The following is a 16,182-nucleotide window of genomic DNA, read 5'->3' on the forward strand; positions in this document are numbered from 1 at the left end:
GGCCTCTGGGCAGCAGCTGAGTTATACCCTTCCAAGCTGGACTGCAGGTGAAGCAATGTGATGTTTGTCTGCATTTATCCACACAGACCTAATCGTAATGGGTGAGATTCTTATCCACATGCTTTTAATCACATTGGATAGTATCTTGTTTCAAAAGTCATCCTATTGTGTTCAGTGGAGTTGCTTACTGTTTGGTATGAGTCAGAGTGGCCCTTAATGTTTCTGAAGTCCTTTGAGATCTACGGTGGAGACTAATTCAAACTATTATTATTTTGCTGTTACTTTAATTGGCTTAACAGAGGGCTTCTATCGCAATCACAATTGTAGCACATTACTGAAACTTTGCAGAGCTTGGTAGGTTAGCTAACATATATTTTCTCAGTTGGATTCTTAACATTAAAAGAAAATATCAGGGCTCCGTGAGATATGTCAGAGCTGCAAAATAAATAGCACTGAGATTTTTAAAGAAACAATTGGAAAAAACACAACGTATGTAAAACATTTAAAGGAAAAAAGAATCCTTTTTCAGTCTAGGATCCCAGTCATTACTTTCATTGACTTTAAATGGAACCAGACCCTCTTCTTTAACGTTACCTACAGTAAAAGACTTACCTGTAGCAATGCATCCTACATTTTAATCCTGTTATTGTATTCACTGCCAGCATTTATCTCTCTCTTGCAGACTCCCAGTTTGGAGTTTTTCTAAAGAGCAGAATTTGGCTGCTTTTTTTTGACACATTACTGGTTGGAAAATGTAGAATCCATCAGCATTTGCAGGGAGGCAATCTCCTTAACCCTTCGCCAAACCCAATTCAAACCTGCAGAATTTGTAGCACTGTTCCTTGTTGGATGTTTGCATCCTAAAAACTGACTTTTCAACCATGGTGCTTCCCGTGAAGGATATGAAATCCATGCCAACAAATAAATACATGTGGACATCCACTTTGTTATTGTGTAATGCTTCTGAAATGCTAGCTAAATTGTTCCTTCTAATTTAGGAAGTATTCTTTCTGCCAAACATTTTTCTACCAAGATTTATACATTTAAATTTTTAGATTAAAAAGTATCATTAATAAATCCAATTGCAAAGCGTTACAAAATGTGAAGCTTCTGTGGACTTTGAGAGTATGCCTGTTCCATGAGTATAGTGCACTAACATTCAGAAAGAGCATGTGTTTTTGCAGTAGGTTCAGCTGTAATGAGCCATTGTTTACATTGGAAGTAAGGTCTGTTATAGAATCATGATACCTCTTTAATCTTACCGAAATAATAAGGTAGAGCAAAGTTTTAACATCTAGCCATTCATGAAATAAATATATGACCTAAATTCTTCCACAGAGTAACTCCACTGAAGTCAGCAGAGTTATGTTAAGGATAAGTTCAACCTGATGTATGGCTTCCTGCTTTCTTAAGCGATACACGTGTTTGTGTGTGTTTTTCAGAACAGAACTGAAATATAAAACTTTGTTGGAGCTAAGACTAGAAGTTATCCAGCAACACAAGTGTTATGTATAAACTTGCATTTAAAGGAATAGCTTGCAGAATGAGACTCAGATTTAACATATAAACAATGCACGTTTATTGTCTTTGCTAAAATGAAACAAAGGCAAATTTAATACTGCTATTTAAGGAGTCTTTTATGATTTTTAAATTATTTCCTTTTTTTATCTTTAACTATTTCAGTAACATATCAGAGAGGAGGAGAGGCCGTAAGCAGTGGAGGCAGGTAATTATGTGCTTTATTTTTAAAGCTATAAATTGTGTGCAACTAAACTTAAGGATGCTAGGAGTACGATTGTCCTTGTAAGTGATAGGAGAATAAACACTTGCAAGGATATGTTTTAATTTATTATATTAACTTATACATTTTGGCCATATATTTTTCTATTTAGGAGGAGGATATATGGTTTGAATTTTTAGGTTGATTTCCCAAGAATGAGTCGTAATATTTTCAGCTTTGTTAATCTGCATAAACTGCATCTCAAAAAATGAGCAGCAGAGGGAGCACTTTAACTTCAAAATAAAGACCTGGTTTACCGACTGATTAAGGGAGTAAAAGTAATTAAGTCCTGGCATTTATGAAGATTAAGAAATATAGCTGGTTCACAAATACTACAAAGAAAGAAAACGTTTATTGGAAAAAATTGCTGCAGACATAAACGGCTTATAAGGTGACTTTTTAAGAAAAAATCTTGCTATGAATGCAAAACAGTTAAAGCATTGCTTGCAAGAGCCGTAGCACTGAAGGACAGGGAAACAGGTTTTAAATGTAAAGCCCCCTGCTTTGAGAACCTAGCCCATTTCAGATTAAGTATTTGACTAAAACGTGTTTGCTGTGTTTACGCTTAATGAATGGAAGTGAACAAAACAGTAATTTATATTTCCTGTGTAGAGGTGGAGTTTTATTCAGGAGGCAAAAAACCAGTTTTAGCAGAAAGGCAGGTCACAGCAGTGTCACTTCAGTAGCACACCTTTTTTTTCTAGGTCACATTCAAGCATTCTTTTATATAAGCATCTCAGTTAAAGAATTGACATGATGCTGAAATAAACTCTGAAATCTCAGAGAGCATCTGGGCGATAAATTCCTATATCAGTTTCTGTTTCACAAGTGGCATCTTGTGATTCCTAATTTGCAAGACCATACAAAAATTTGCTAATGGTAAAGATTAGGCGTATAATTAAACATTCCCAGTCTACTTGAGTGCTGTGCAGAGGTGATGCTACTGTGCTGCTGCTGCCAAACCTATTGCATGTTAAGAGCAATTTCAGACATCTCTGTCCAGCACTGTATGCTGCTGTGTTGTTTTAGCCATAAAACCATGAAGGAAAACCTCTAGAACAGTTACCATGTGATTTTTTGAATGGACAAATCTGTAAATCACTGGGTTGCTGCCTTCACCCCAGGATAGTGAGAAAATAAGAGCCAACAGAGATGAACCCTCTCTTTCGCTGACAAGGTTGTTCAAAAAGATACACAGTTAACATCCTTTGTGTTCTTTGTGCCGCTGTGCTTTCTCGCTCTTCCCATAGCACAAGCTAGACAAAGCACACTCACATAGACTCAGAGGACAGAAATGAACCCAGAAGGGTCTCCATCGTATACAGTCATTTTGGTACTGTTAAGCGAAGAAGCATCATTTTTTCCTGTCCTAGTTTTAAGGATCAGTGCCACAATGTAGCAGTATAATTGATTCAAGGTGCTAACTTCTATGCTGCTTTTGTTCATTTGTATATATAGCATTTGCAGAATGTATATGAGGTACTGTATTTTGTCAAATATGAAACATACTTCTGCAATATATAAAAAAAAAAGATATTTTTACATATGGAACCTTTACTCTGATTTCCAAACTTAAGGTTTTCACTTCCTTAAATTATATTTACAATGTTTTGGAGAGGCTTAGCATTTTTGCCAAGTGCAGTTATGTGAGCACGTTAAAGCGTTATTCAGAATATCTCAGGGATATATTTCAACATAATCCCTGCTTCTACGAGGCTGAAAAAATACCCATTTCTGTGGCAATGCCTTTTCTAGAAAGGATTCAAGTAATGGTAATTGTGGTGGATTGACTCCAGCCAGCAGCTAGGCACCCACACAGCCACTTGCTCAGTCCACCCCTACCCCAGACCCAGTACAGTAATTCAAGGATTCAAGGAATTTGCTGCAAAGGTTAAAGATCTTCAGAAATTACGATCTCCGATCATCACCAGGCTATGGAGCTGTAATGCAAACACCTCTTGCATACAGTGCCACCTAAATGGCTTCAACTAGTAGCGTTTTCCTCTACTTATATGCCTCACACCACATTTCTTACATGACAGCAGGCGTGAACGCAAAGTAAATTTTAGACGCAAAGGACCTGTAACTCCAAAAATCCAGTACACGAGTCTTGAAAGTGCTGAAACATTCTGCAAGGCTTTGTCTCCTCCAAATGCCTTGAGGTGTATTTTCATTGTAAGAGCAAAGTGGTAGGTAAAAAAGCAGGGTATTTCAAATCAAGTGGCCTGCTCACAGAACTACATAACTGTATATTTATTGTAGATTTACAGAGAATAATTGTTTAGTGTGTGTGTATTGGCTGGTATGTTAGCCTGACAGTAAGTCAAGCCTCATCACCTCCTGTGTTAAATTGTCAGATGACATATGCAGTACAGGAAGATATATACACATATATGTAAAGATCTCTTAAATGTCGTTCTAAGACTATGACTTAAGCCTGTGGCTCTGACAGACTATATCCCCCACAACTAACTATATGCAGTTTGTATTCTCAAATTGCAGTTTAAGAGGATTAGCATATTTTATTTTTGAAGAGTATCACATCTAATATTATGGAGACTAGTTTCTGCACTATTTCAAATGGAAAGTTGCCTGTTAAATCCTGTGATGAAGGAGACTGTTCCTTTTTTTATATATATATATTGCAGTGGCTAAAATTATCTATTTTTAAAAGCACCTTAGTTATCAAAGACAATCTTAAGTTATTAGGAGACTTTATAACATGCCATTGCGTTGGTGGTGTGAAAACTGAAGAGGCACCAAAGATTCTACAAAATGTTCATCAGGGCGTCTTTCACACTCTCTAGAAAAATTCAGCAACTTGGAAACCAAGGAATGCTATTATTTCTGCTGATGGCAGGCATATACTTTGTTCCAAATGCAGCCAATATGCAGCATCGATATCTGGATATTTTTAAAGGTGTTGAGTACTCCCAGTTACATTAAACTTGCTTAGGAGCTGCTGCTGTTCCACCCACATAAAGTTTAAGTGAGTGGCTTACTCATTAACAGAGATGTATCGCTTAGTGAGATCCAAATACTCCCAAGTGACAGAGGTTTCTGTAATCTGCTGTTCCCTTTGATCTGCTACAGTAGTACTATCACCAAGAATTTGGGAGTATTCACATTTAAACTCAGCTCTTACTTCCACATATCCATCTCACTTCCATGTGTAAATTTTTTGTTTGACTTGCCGGTTTCCGCTTTTTTACCTTGCGTTCTTTAAGAAAGGGAGAAGGGGCAGAAAAAGATAAAAATACAACCTTCCCAGAAAAAACAAAAACAAAAACCAAAGACAAAAAAATAAGCCCACAAAACCAAAAAAGAAACCCAAAACCAAACCCAAAGTTACAGGTAAAGGTTACACAAAAACATATATGTGTAGTTCTGCAAACTGAATTGATGCTGTCCTTGGCTGTTCACTTCAGAGTCTCTTGGCAAGGAGCAGGTTATATAGGAGACTAGAAACCATTAAATGATTGAATCAAGCTGTATTTTCCAATTCTCAAACCTTTAAATATGTGATGTCATTTTGTAATATCTAACCTTTTGAGAAGAATATAATTCCAATGTGAAAATGCTTTTGTTTGGTTTTTGAAATGACCAAGCTTTGTTTTTAAAGGCCAGGACTCCTAAACATCAGTGAACCGGCCACTCAGCCATGGCTAGCAGATACTTGGCCTAACACAGGGAACAATCACAATGACTGCTCCATCAACTGCTGCACCTCTGGCAACGGAAACAGTGATAGCAACCTTACGACGTACAGTCGACCAGGTTAGATATGTTTCTACCTTGCTAAGGAATCTTCTTTACAGAATATATACTTCTAATACCTGAGAGAGTGTACAGGTTTGTTTAGGTTTTTATTTCCAATGCATGTAGACTTAATACAATTTCTCCTCGATGTCGCGATTATGCTTTTGGTCCCCTTTTTGGATCCCTTTTTTCAGTCCCCTTTGGATAGTTGTAGCAAGCTGTGGGTTAAAGAAGCCCCTGCAAAGGTCAGTGTTACGAATAGTCACACTGAACTGTTACGTTTCAGCATCTGAAAAAGAGCAGATAAGGTCATTTTTAGATTGTTCTGTACATCCCTGTTGCTTGGATGGAGAAGGAGCAAAATCACACTAGTGAGATTTTCCTTTTGGTTTGAGTGTGATGGGAAGCAAGATATAAAACATTGCTACAGTACTTGTAAGACAGTCAGTATACTTTGGCACATTCAAAACCTCCCTTTGGGTGCCATTCTGTATGAAATTGGATAGCTGTTTTTCTGTTTAGGGCATGGGATAAAAAAGTTAACTTCACACTCTAAAAGCAATTATGAAATGTTAGGTTAAGTGGTAGCTCCTGGGAGCTTAGGAAGGACTCAGAGTGCTCTTGAAGAAAACCTGGTGAGTTCCATGAGAACATGGTCAGAAAAAAAATATCTGGAAGTGCTAATTGTTGCACAGCTTGTTATACACGGACCTTAGGTTCCTTTTGTTTTAATCCAGTTTGTGTTTCTGGTGAGGAATGAAAATGACTCTTTTCCACTACCAGCATCTCTAGCTGATTTTTGCTAGTAGCATTTCCCAGCATTTCAAAGAGGGAGTATGATTACCTATAGTGAAGTTCCATAAGTGCAAAACAGCATTACCTCCTGTAATTAATGTGAAACTGGCCATAATGTGATGGTGGTAATTTATCTCCTGCAATATGCTGTCTGACAGTGATCAGTGCCAGGTGCTTCAGAGGAAGTTGAGAGATTTTAACATGAGAGACTTGTGTCTTACCCTGCCCGAGGATATCATGTCCACAAATATCTATGTAAAAATATTTCTGATACAGAGATACTTTATTGTACCAAGTATAGAGATACCAAGGTCTAGTAACTGAAACTTAACAAATGCAGAAAAGGAAGAGAATGCATATTTTTGAGGGTTATAAATATTATAACATCTTGTCATGAGGTGCAGTGGATTCTTTCTCAATTTATCTGTTACATTAAGCGTGGTTGTGTTGAAAAGTGATTCCTTCATTTCAAGTAGAGCTTATGAGCTTGGGGGTCAGACAGGATGCTGATAGTGGTCTCTTCTGTCCTGGAAAAATCTGGCAAATATTCTTAATTATGTCAGCTCAGGCTTGGCTTATGCTCTGAAGCAGCAGAGTTGGATGTTCCCTCTATAGCTGTGAATATGCTAAGTAACTGTGCATTTTTAATTTCTTTTAAGTATAGTACTGTCTTCCAAGTCTACAGAACAGGAACAAGTTGTTCTAAAAGTAGATGCTATAAAAAAAATTAACAGAATAAATCTTCTGTTATGTAGGTAAACCACTTTTGTTTAAGTGCTTTGTATGAGGAATTCTAATGTGTCTATGTAAAAAAAAATGTACCTACTGTACCTACTGCATATACTGTATCGATTATATTGCCCTACACAAATCAGATGTAGCTGAAAACGGAAGGAGGTTAAAATATATGTTATAAGTGACTCTGCAAGGATATTATAGCAAAGCATGAGGTATTAGGAATGGAGAATATGCTGGATATACAATTGCCCGATATAATACAACAGACTTGGAAAGGCGGAAAGAGTAACATGGTTTAGGTAGGTGAGAGAAAAATATTTAAAAAGTAGAACTCGAAGACTGTGAAGCAACAAATAACAGCTCACCTAAGAAAGAAAAATATATCAAACAGTAAAACCTTCAAAAAACACAAGCTGGGGGGCATGAAATGTGCAACGATAAGCTGTATGTGGCATGTTGTGATACTGTTCCTTAATCACTGAAAATGTGGATCAGTGGTTTTCTTCCTCAAGTAGTATTTTATTTCTCTTTTTCAGGAAATATTTCTCAAAAAAGGTGTATGTATCAGGGAATATTTTTGAAATTGAATGTGCTCTATATTTGGTAGTTATCTTATTTAATGGTCAAATCCTGAGATCTCTACTTAGCTTTTCTTGGCACCCTCTCCAGTAAATTAATTGTGGCCACAGGTAATGGACTTCAGGTTTTGAATCAAACTCACTAGCATAAATACCACATCTTTTTAAAGGAGGAAAACTGTATTCCTGGTGATTGTTATGTAATTATTGATGCGTTAATCAGCTGGCAAATGAGATTTTTTTCTTAATGATCATTGAATGCTGGTTTCACTCAGCCTTCTAACTGCCGACCCACCGACTGTGTTACTCCATTCAGTATTTTTCCAGCGGACTGGATACAGAGAGGAGAAAAAGTGTGTGGAGCTTCTGCCACGTAGAGGCAAGAGAACGCAGAAAGGCAGACCCACTGGTTCACACAGTAGTGGCCAGAGCATCAGTACATGTCTGGTTTACTCTATGCAATAAGTGGTGATCTCAAGATACGATAACTATTAGAAGACTGAATTCATGCTGTCTATGTGATACATATTCAGCATACAGGACAATGGTATTATTATGCTATTCCTTACTTCGCAATATCCAAAGCAACTAATAATCAGCAAAAATTCCAGAGTGCTTTCCTGTCTTTTTGTTTCAAACCAAAATATAAGATTGTACAAGGAAACAATGATCAAATAAAGTCTTGCTACTGGGTACGGAGTTACCTTTCACATTGTACTGTTTCTCTCTAATTCTGTTACGTGTAATCATTTTTCAGTCTGTTTTACGAACATCTGTTTGTATCTCTATCTCTTTTCACGACTATAAGAGTCTAAATGCTGTTCGTTCTATATTGACATGAAATGACTGCCATGTTTAGTTATTCCCATTATTAGCCTTTGGTTGATTTTTCCTTTGAATGCAAAATATTTTAATCACAGTTATGGACTGGGTATTTATGTTACTCTGAGAATAATGTCTAAAAATGTAAATGTTTATATGGCGACCGTAGAAAAAGCCCAGCAAGGTAAGTCGTTGTAGATACGATTTGGAAGGTCTCAAATCAAAACAGTGAACGCTACTTTTGAAGCAGTAGCTTATAAGGTAAATAACATTCTGTAAATTATATAGTTAATGAAAATATCTGTGCTTCATGGATGCAAGTCATAGAGTTATGCACTAAAAATTTTTAAAGGGAATTTCATTGAAAGTATAGTGTAAGCGAACAGAATGACCTTTTCTTTTTTCTTTCCTCTGTGGTTAGCCGATTGTATAGCAAATTACAACAATCAGCTGGACAACAAGCAAACAAACCTGATGTTGCCTGAGTCAACTGTATATGGTGACGTGGACCTCAGCAACAAAATCAATGAGATGAAAACCTTCAATAGTCCAAATCTAAAGGACGGAAGATTTGTCAGCCAGCCTGGGCAGCCCACTCCTTATGCCACCACTCAACTCATCCAGTCAAATATCAGCAATAATGTTAACAATGGCAGCGGGGATACGAATGAGAAACACTGGAAACCCTCTGTTCAGCAAAAGCAAGAGGTTGCACCCATACAGTACAACATTATGGAGCAAAACAAATTAAACAAAGGTGAAGAGCTTTTAGCTTGTTTCTCCTCTTTAGGCATCAGAGGAGTTTTGACCTTCTGGTGCTGGGAGTCTAAAGCTTTCAGGTTCAGCAATTGCAGACTGCTGTGGTGCTTTTAGACTTCTCCCTTTTTAGATTTAGAAATCCACAGTTAGCAGTGGCGGAAAGTTAATTAGCACCACAATAACCTTCAGATATTGAATTTATTATAAAAAATAACAAGCTGTATCTTTAGAAAAGAGTTAAATAAAATACATTTCCTATGGATTTGAGATTAATTTAAATTTAATAGTAGTTAAGGGATTGGTTAGGACAGAGGCCAGATATTTTATTCATAAGCCAGATGCATGGTAGTCACATTATACTCTACCTTAAATTTTAAATAGGTCAACCCACTCTTCCCAGTCATGAATGGAGACTAATTAAATCTACATGTTCATGTAAACGAATGAAATTTTGCATATCAAACTCTGTAAAATTGTATTGTGTTGTACATCGGGGACACAAATGGAGCAATCCAATTCATTTTAGACTTGTTCCTAGCGAGCCTTCGATTCACATATTGAGAGGCAATGCTACCACACACAGTTTTGGAAACTAAATTCCTTTGTTACCCTGACTGAAGTCTGTGGATCCAGAAGCTAAAAATAAATTGATTTCAGTGTTAACGGGAAACATCAGAATGTACTTTTGTGGCCTTGAGGGCATGTTTCTTTCATATAATGTGTGGGAGTTGGAAGAAATAGGTATGTGATTTCTTGCTAGTCCTCCAGGCTACCATGCAACCTCTTTTAATAACCTGATTTGCAAAACAGTATCCCTAGGAATTGGACCCATTCTAACTTGGAACTTTTTGCATGGATTGTTGTAACTCAAGTGATCACATAGTACTAAGTTATCCAGTAAAAAGATATGTTTCATTACAGGAATGTTGATTTCTCTACTGGACCCATCTACTCACAGAGGAGTTCAAAGGGCAATATAAAATATGACACCTTCCCTTGACATAAACATGTCAAAAGAAAATTCAATTTTTGTAGCTCCTTCCTAGAGGGTGAAAGCTGTATTTTTTTGTAATTATGTTTTCTTTCATGAACTGTGTATTACATATCTGTTTTGGAATTAAAACATGTTTGGTTTTTATGCCCTGGAAGATACTGCATCTTTCAAACTGTGTATATTACAGCTGCATATTCTTTAGCATATTGTAGTGTGGAAAGGCCCCCTTAAAGCATTGTCTGCTGACAGTCATATATACATATTTCAGAGTGTTGATTTACTGTTTATCCTCTGTGTAAACATATGTGGTATGTAGGGCTTCAGCGTGGTCTCTGGAATGCAACTAGGCTGAGAAACTATTACAGAATACACTCTGGTGTGGAATTTATCATTTTGCTCTTTTTTCCATGCTTACATTATCACAAACATTTCTGCAGCAGATGGGGACTGATTCTTAGTTTTGTTTATTTTTGTTTTGATTTGCTATTTTATGAGTCAATATTCTGATCTTGGTTTTCTCATTTCCTAAGTCAAAACCATCTTGCTGATGATTATACCTATAGCTTTTGTGATGGGAAATAACCATTTTGATGAGTTACATGCTGTGCTTCATTGTCAGTACTTTATGTCCAGTGGTTCTGTTTATGACGCAGTTTTATTTGCTGTATGAAGAGTAACTCAGCTGCTTTCTGTTCTCTGTAAATTATTATTCCTTTTTGGCATGAGAGTACTGTTTTGTCAGATGAGCATTTTACTTCTGATAAAGTTTTACAGATCTGGTTGCCAAATCTATATTTAAAAGTAACATATGTATATCAAGTGTTTTGGAACTATAGAAGGAAGTTACGGTAATAGCCATTAGCAAAAATACAAGGCCCTGCCTGTAGCTAGAACCTGCATGACCCAATATAAATAGAAATCTCCTTGGAGCCAGCAGGCATTAAACAAAGACCTCTTCTGTGGTAAACCAAATTCAGTGGAGCTGCATTGTTGCTCCAGCAGATTATTCAGCCCTTGTAATATTGGGCTGATTCCTATGTGGGTTTGTCACCTTTGCAATACAAAAAGTAGCTACCACAGTCCATTGGCTGCCCTGCATGTGTAAATTAAGCAGAGACCATGGAAAATCAATCAAGGTGACAGTCTATTCATATGCAAAATGCTCACACAGGTCGTGTATGTATCCACTGAGATTTAATTGTTGCAGAGGCATTGCGACAACCCTGTGCGTAGTATTTCATTTTTACTTCATTTTTGCTGTGGAGCTACTAAGTTCCTGTGATTTTCATTAAACTTACAATTAGAGACAAGTTAAAAATAAAACATGATTATAGGATGATTTTCCTTTCAAAAAAATGAATTCATTCGTCACTATTTTTGGGAGATCTGACTTTGTGTTACAAAGCAGGTATATAAAAGTAAATGTGTTTCTGAAGGGTAGCATTAACTATACTATTAAACTTGCAGATTACCGGGTAAATGACAACATTGCTCCAACTATTCCATACAACCAGTCCTATGACCAGAATACAGGTGGATCCTACAACAGCTCGGACAGAGGCAGTAGTACCTCCGGTGAGTATCTACAGTGTTTACCAAACCTTAGGTTTTTTGGTGTCTGGACACTCTAGTGATTGTCAGCACTACTTACTGGACTTACAAAAGGGATGACGGGGAGGGACCCACTGACAATGATAGAGCATAAAAACCAGCCCAATAGGTGCCTGTATTTCTGTTGCATCTTCATGGCTGCTGAGTGCCATCTAAATGTCAATTAATTAATTGATTGTCCAAAATTGTGAAAGTCATGAAATTAGGTAGAAGTTGAACTTCGTAATATTAATGACCTGCTGGTTAATATTATGGTCTCCAGATGGGCAATCACAGAAATGCCTTTTCAACTGTCACCAAAAAAAAAAAAATTTCTATTTATGTATTACCTTCTTGATACTTTACTGACTTCTTTTCCATCTCTTGAGTTTGCTCACCCAAGACAACCTTATTCATGAATAGGCTGAAGGTACCAGAACATTTGAGTAATGCCTAAGAGAAATGCTGTAAGAAACTTTTCATTTTTAAACTAAACCCATGCATTTTACTGAGTAAAAAAGCGTGCGTGGATAAATACAATTTTCACAGATTTCAGTGGCTCTATGTCAAAACTACTCCTGTACATCTTTCAAATGTAGTCAGTAAATAACTGAAGTTAAATTTTCTCATCAGCATCTCCTGTGCAAAATATCTCAACATCCTTTGTAAAAATTTTGAAATAAGACAGCTATTTGTGCTGGAGAATGTTGACCAGGGCGCTGAAATTGCACTCTGTGCTTTGGAAGCACAGAATATGGCTTAATTCAAAAGTTACTGCTTCTCATATTTGTATAACCTGTTCACTTTCAGCTTTGATTTCTGTAAAGGTGTGTGAAGTGTTCAGAGCTAAACCAGTAACTACACATAGGCTTTACTGTAAGTCTGATATTTAGCCTATGTTTATTTACATCGAGCCAGTAATTATGAGTTATGGTCACAATCACCATCTTCCTGGACTTTACATCTACTAATCAAGACTAGGGCTTTTGTTTTCACCTTTTGTTCTGCTGTTGCCTTTGATAGCCTAGTCGCCTTAAATCCTAACTTGCACTCCGTTTTAACTGAGACGGCTGAGGCATAAACATGTAGGTGAGCCTACTGTGCCTTTGGGTTACCTGAATTCTCAGTGGCTGGGGTGAGATAAGCATGGCTTCTCGTTCTCCCAGCTGCTCAGGAGCGTTTGTCTGGGAACCAGCCTTTTGCCTGTTCCCAGGTCTTCACCATGGGGATGGGGTGCTGAGCCTGTGCTCAAAGATGTTAAGACTTGAAATTCAGCGTGAAACATCTCAGGGGCATGAACCCATCCAAATTAAAAATGAGAAGATGGTATTCTCCATGCTGACACCTATTATGGTTATTTGTAACACTAAAAATTTATAGTCCCATACCAAGAACTCCAGCAGGAATGAAGCAAGGTGACCAAAGTAATAAATTAATTGTGCTGAATCTAGTATATATCATGGTGCTCAGGGCAGAGAATGAAGATGATGGTTGCCTTGGGATAGCTAGGGTCTTGCTTGTCATACTGAGATACCAGAAAAAAATAGTTGTACAGAGCTAAAACATACTTTTATCTGGCAGCGGATGTGGGACAATAATAAGCAGAACTACTGTCCATAAGAATGGAAAATCTGAGACAGTAGAAGTGAGAAAAACAAGCTTCCTAAATCTCACTGCAACATATTTAATCAAGCGTGTAAGGCTCAAGTATGGTAATATAAAACCATTTTTCAGTTGAAGAGAGAAATGTGAAGTATTCTAAAACACACTCAAAAATAGGGTGACTTTATCTACAATTAAAGAAGTAAAAATAGCAAAGAAGGGTAAAATTGTATACAGAGGAACAATGATAGAGTCAGTTCTGATCCTAGCCATATCCAAAGTTAAAATTCAAGACCACCTGAATAATTGGTCTTATTCAAAGTTATTGGAACTGTTAAAACTGCATTGTTCTATTATGAGCTGTAATTTCCCAGTAATAGTAGTTGAAAACATTTGTGCCATACCTCATCGATTTTCTTTCTTCTTTTTCTGTTATTTTAGTTCTTCTAGCAATTATTTTCAACTGCACCTGCCATTTAAACTAAAACTAGTAATTTCATTGTGCCTAAAACGTTTCAGTGGACAAGTACAAATTACATATATTCAGTGACTTAATGCAACAGTGGAACTTTAATAGATCATATCTGTATCATATTGTATTTTAGGTTCCAGCAATTAAATAGTATAAAGGCACTTTAGAAAATATGTCTACAGCTCATTTGTTTTAGATGATAATCTATAATGTAATTAATAGGAGTAGGAAGCTCACTCTTAATGACATTGCTTGTAAAATTCATTTATGGTTTTATCGCATTTTGGCTATTTATTAACAATTCAAGTTTTGTATCCCATGTGCTTTTTCCATGCTATGTAAAGTTTCTGGTTAAATTCAACCGCTTAAAAATGTAGAGTAATTCTACAAAGAAGCTAGAATTACAAATTGGTGTAAAAAGGAGGAATGCCAGTTTATTCCAACTCAGCATAACAGTAAGTTCCCAGGGAATTCAAGAGGATCTGGGAGGGACTACAGTTATTTTGTTTTTCAAAGTATAGTGGTGAAGAGATACTTAAAAGCATTATGAATAGGTATTGCTTTTTATTCATAGGGAGTCAAGGGCACAAGAAGGGTGCTCGGACCCCAAAGGCTCCCAAGCAAGCTGGCATGAACTGGGCAGATCTTCTTCCACCCCCTCCAGCACATCCACCTCCCCATAGCAATAGTGAAGATTACAGTCTTTCAGTGGATGAAAGGTAAGAAAGATGAATACATCATCCATTTCTCACTTTAATCACTAGTTAATTGAACTGTAGTTTGCCCTACAAGCTGGCAGTGAGACCTTGCTTCAGTACCGTTCTGATGCTCCTCAACTAGCTGTAGTGTGGCTATTCAGAGAGATCGCTTACTGACGTTGGTGTACATCCACTCAGTATATCCTTATTAAGCTGTGTTCAAGAGCACATATAACAATGATTTTTTCTGGGCTATTTATACATGTATCAGATATGCTAATTTCATAGTAAAAATTTAAGTCTTTATTTTCTTAAAAAATTAATTTTAGCTATGACCAAGAAATTCCTTGTCCTGTCCCACCTGCAAGGATGTATCTGCAGCAGGATGAGCTAGAGGAAGAGGAAGAAGATGAGCGAGGTCCTACTCCACCTGTCCGAGGAGCAGCTTCCTCTCCAGCTGCTGTCTCCTATAGCCATCAGTCAACTGCCACTCTCACCCCCTCTCCCCAGGAAGAACTCCAGCCCATGTTACAGGACTGTCAGGAGGATCTGGGACACGTACAACACCAACCTGACCGGAGGTGTGTCAATGCAAATGTAGCAAGAGAGATGTGACAATAGTCATCCTGGCCCCACAGAAAATTCCTGTTGAATTCAGTGAGGCCAAGATTTTCCCCATGATATTTATTTTGTTAATATTTAATTTCTGATCCAGAGTGTTGAAGTATTTGTAACCTAAGAAATAGGTAATTAAGCTGCTTTATTATTATACTGTGGGAAGAAATGCAATATATCACTTTACGGTACGTACGATGCTGACACAAGTTAAATTCACAGTCATCAGGATATTAAAGTGGTATCGTTAACACAGCTTACCATATAATTACAGTTCCATTGTTTCCAATAGATTTACTGCATTATTACCATAAAATAGCATGCATTATTTCACAGTAACTGTGCAATTAACTTGTCACCAATATGTATGAATATATATAAATATATAATTTATATAACCTATAGATTTTCCTCTTCTCATAAATCCTAATACAGGAAGTTATTGCTTGCAAAATTTTCTTAACATTTCCACCTACCTTTGTTTAAAGGAATGACCAACAGTAATAAAGATAGATATTTGTTACAGGGAAATTTTGTTTTATCTCTGAGTTGCTTTTAGCACTAACTATTTTGCATATACATTCTCACAGTTCCCCTTCCATAAAACAGTGAATTCTGAATGAGGCTTTTTATGTATGATGCTTGCTTGTCTTGCTTTTTGCTAAGAAGGCACAGCTTTTTCCATCCCAAATTATATTTCTTTTATTATTTTTTTTCTCCAGTGGTTTGCACATATTGTTTATTACCACAAATATACAAACTTGCCTGCAATATTCTAGTCATACTTCCTATTTTTAGTGAACTTTTTCAGACCTATTATGATGAGATTAATTTGATCTTGACGAGTAGACAGTAGAACTTTGATTTCATTAATATAGCTTATCGGTCGTCTATGGATGCATTTTCAGAATGTTTTTGGAAAATTAGTTCATTTTGATGTTTCCCCTTTTTAAGTAAGCAGTAGTTAATCTTTTTTTTTT

At 36.8% G+C, this 16,182-nt stretch overlaps 1 protein-coding gene across 1 annotated transcript in view; it reads left to right on the plus strand.

Moving 5' to 3' along the window:
* Positions 1 to 16,182, plus strand: part of ROBO1 (roundabout guidance receptor 1) — a 531,127-nt gene that overhangs the window by 500,086 nt on the left and 14,859 nt on the right. The window contains exons 20-25 of the mRNA XM_074148742.1: positions 1,684 to 1,726; positions 5,403 to 5,557; positions 8,894 to 9,229; positions 11,693 to 11,800; positions 14,464 to 14,608; positions 14,917 to 15,168. Coding sequence (XP_074004843.1) covers positions 1,684 to 1,726; positions 5,403 to 5,557; positions 8,894 to 9,229; positions 11,693 to 11,800; positions 14,464 to 14,608; positions 14,917 to 15,168 — 1,039 coding nt within the window. The remainder of the gene's footprint in view (positions 1 to 1,683; positions 1,727 to 5,402; positions 5,558 to 8,893; positions 9,230 to 11,692; positions 11,801 to 14,463; positions 14,609 to 14,916; positions 15,169 to 16,182) is intronic.

This window comes from Numenius arquata, chromosome 1, assembly GCF_964106895.1.
Source record: "Numenius arquata chromosome 1, bNumArq3.hap1.1, whole genome shotgun sequence".
NCBI classification, from domain to species: domain Eukaryota; kingdom Metazoa; phylum Chordata; class Aves; order Charadriiformes; family Scolopacidae; genus Numenius; species Numenius arquata.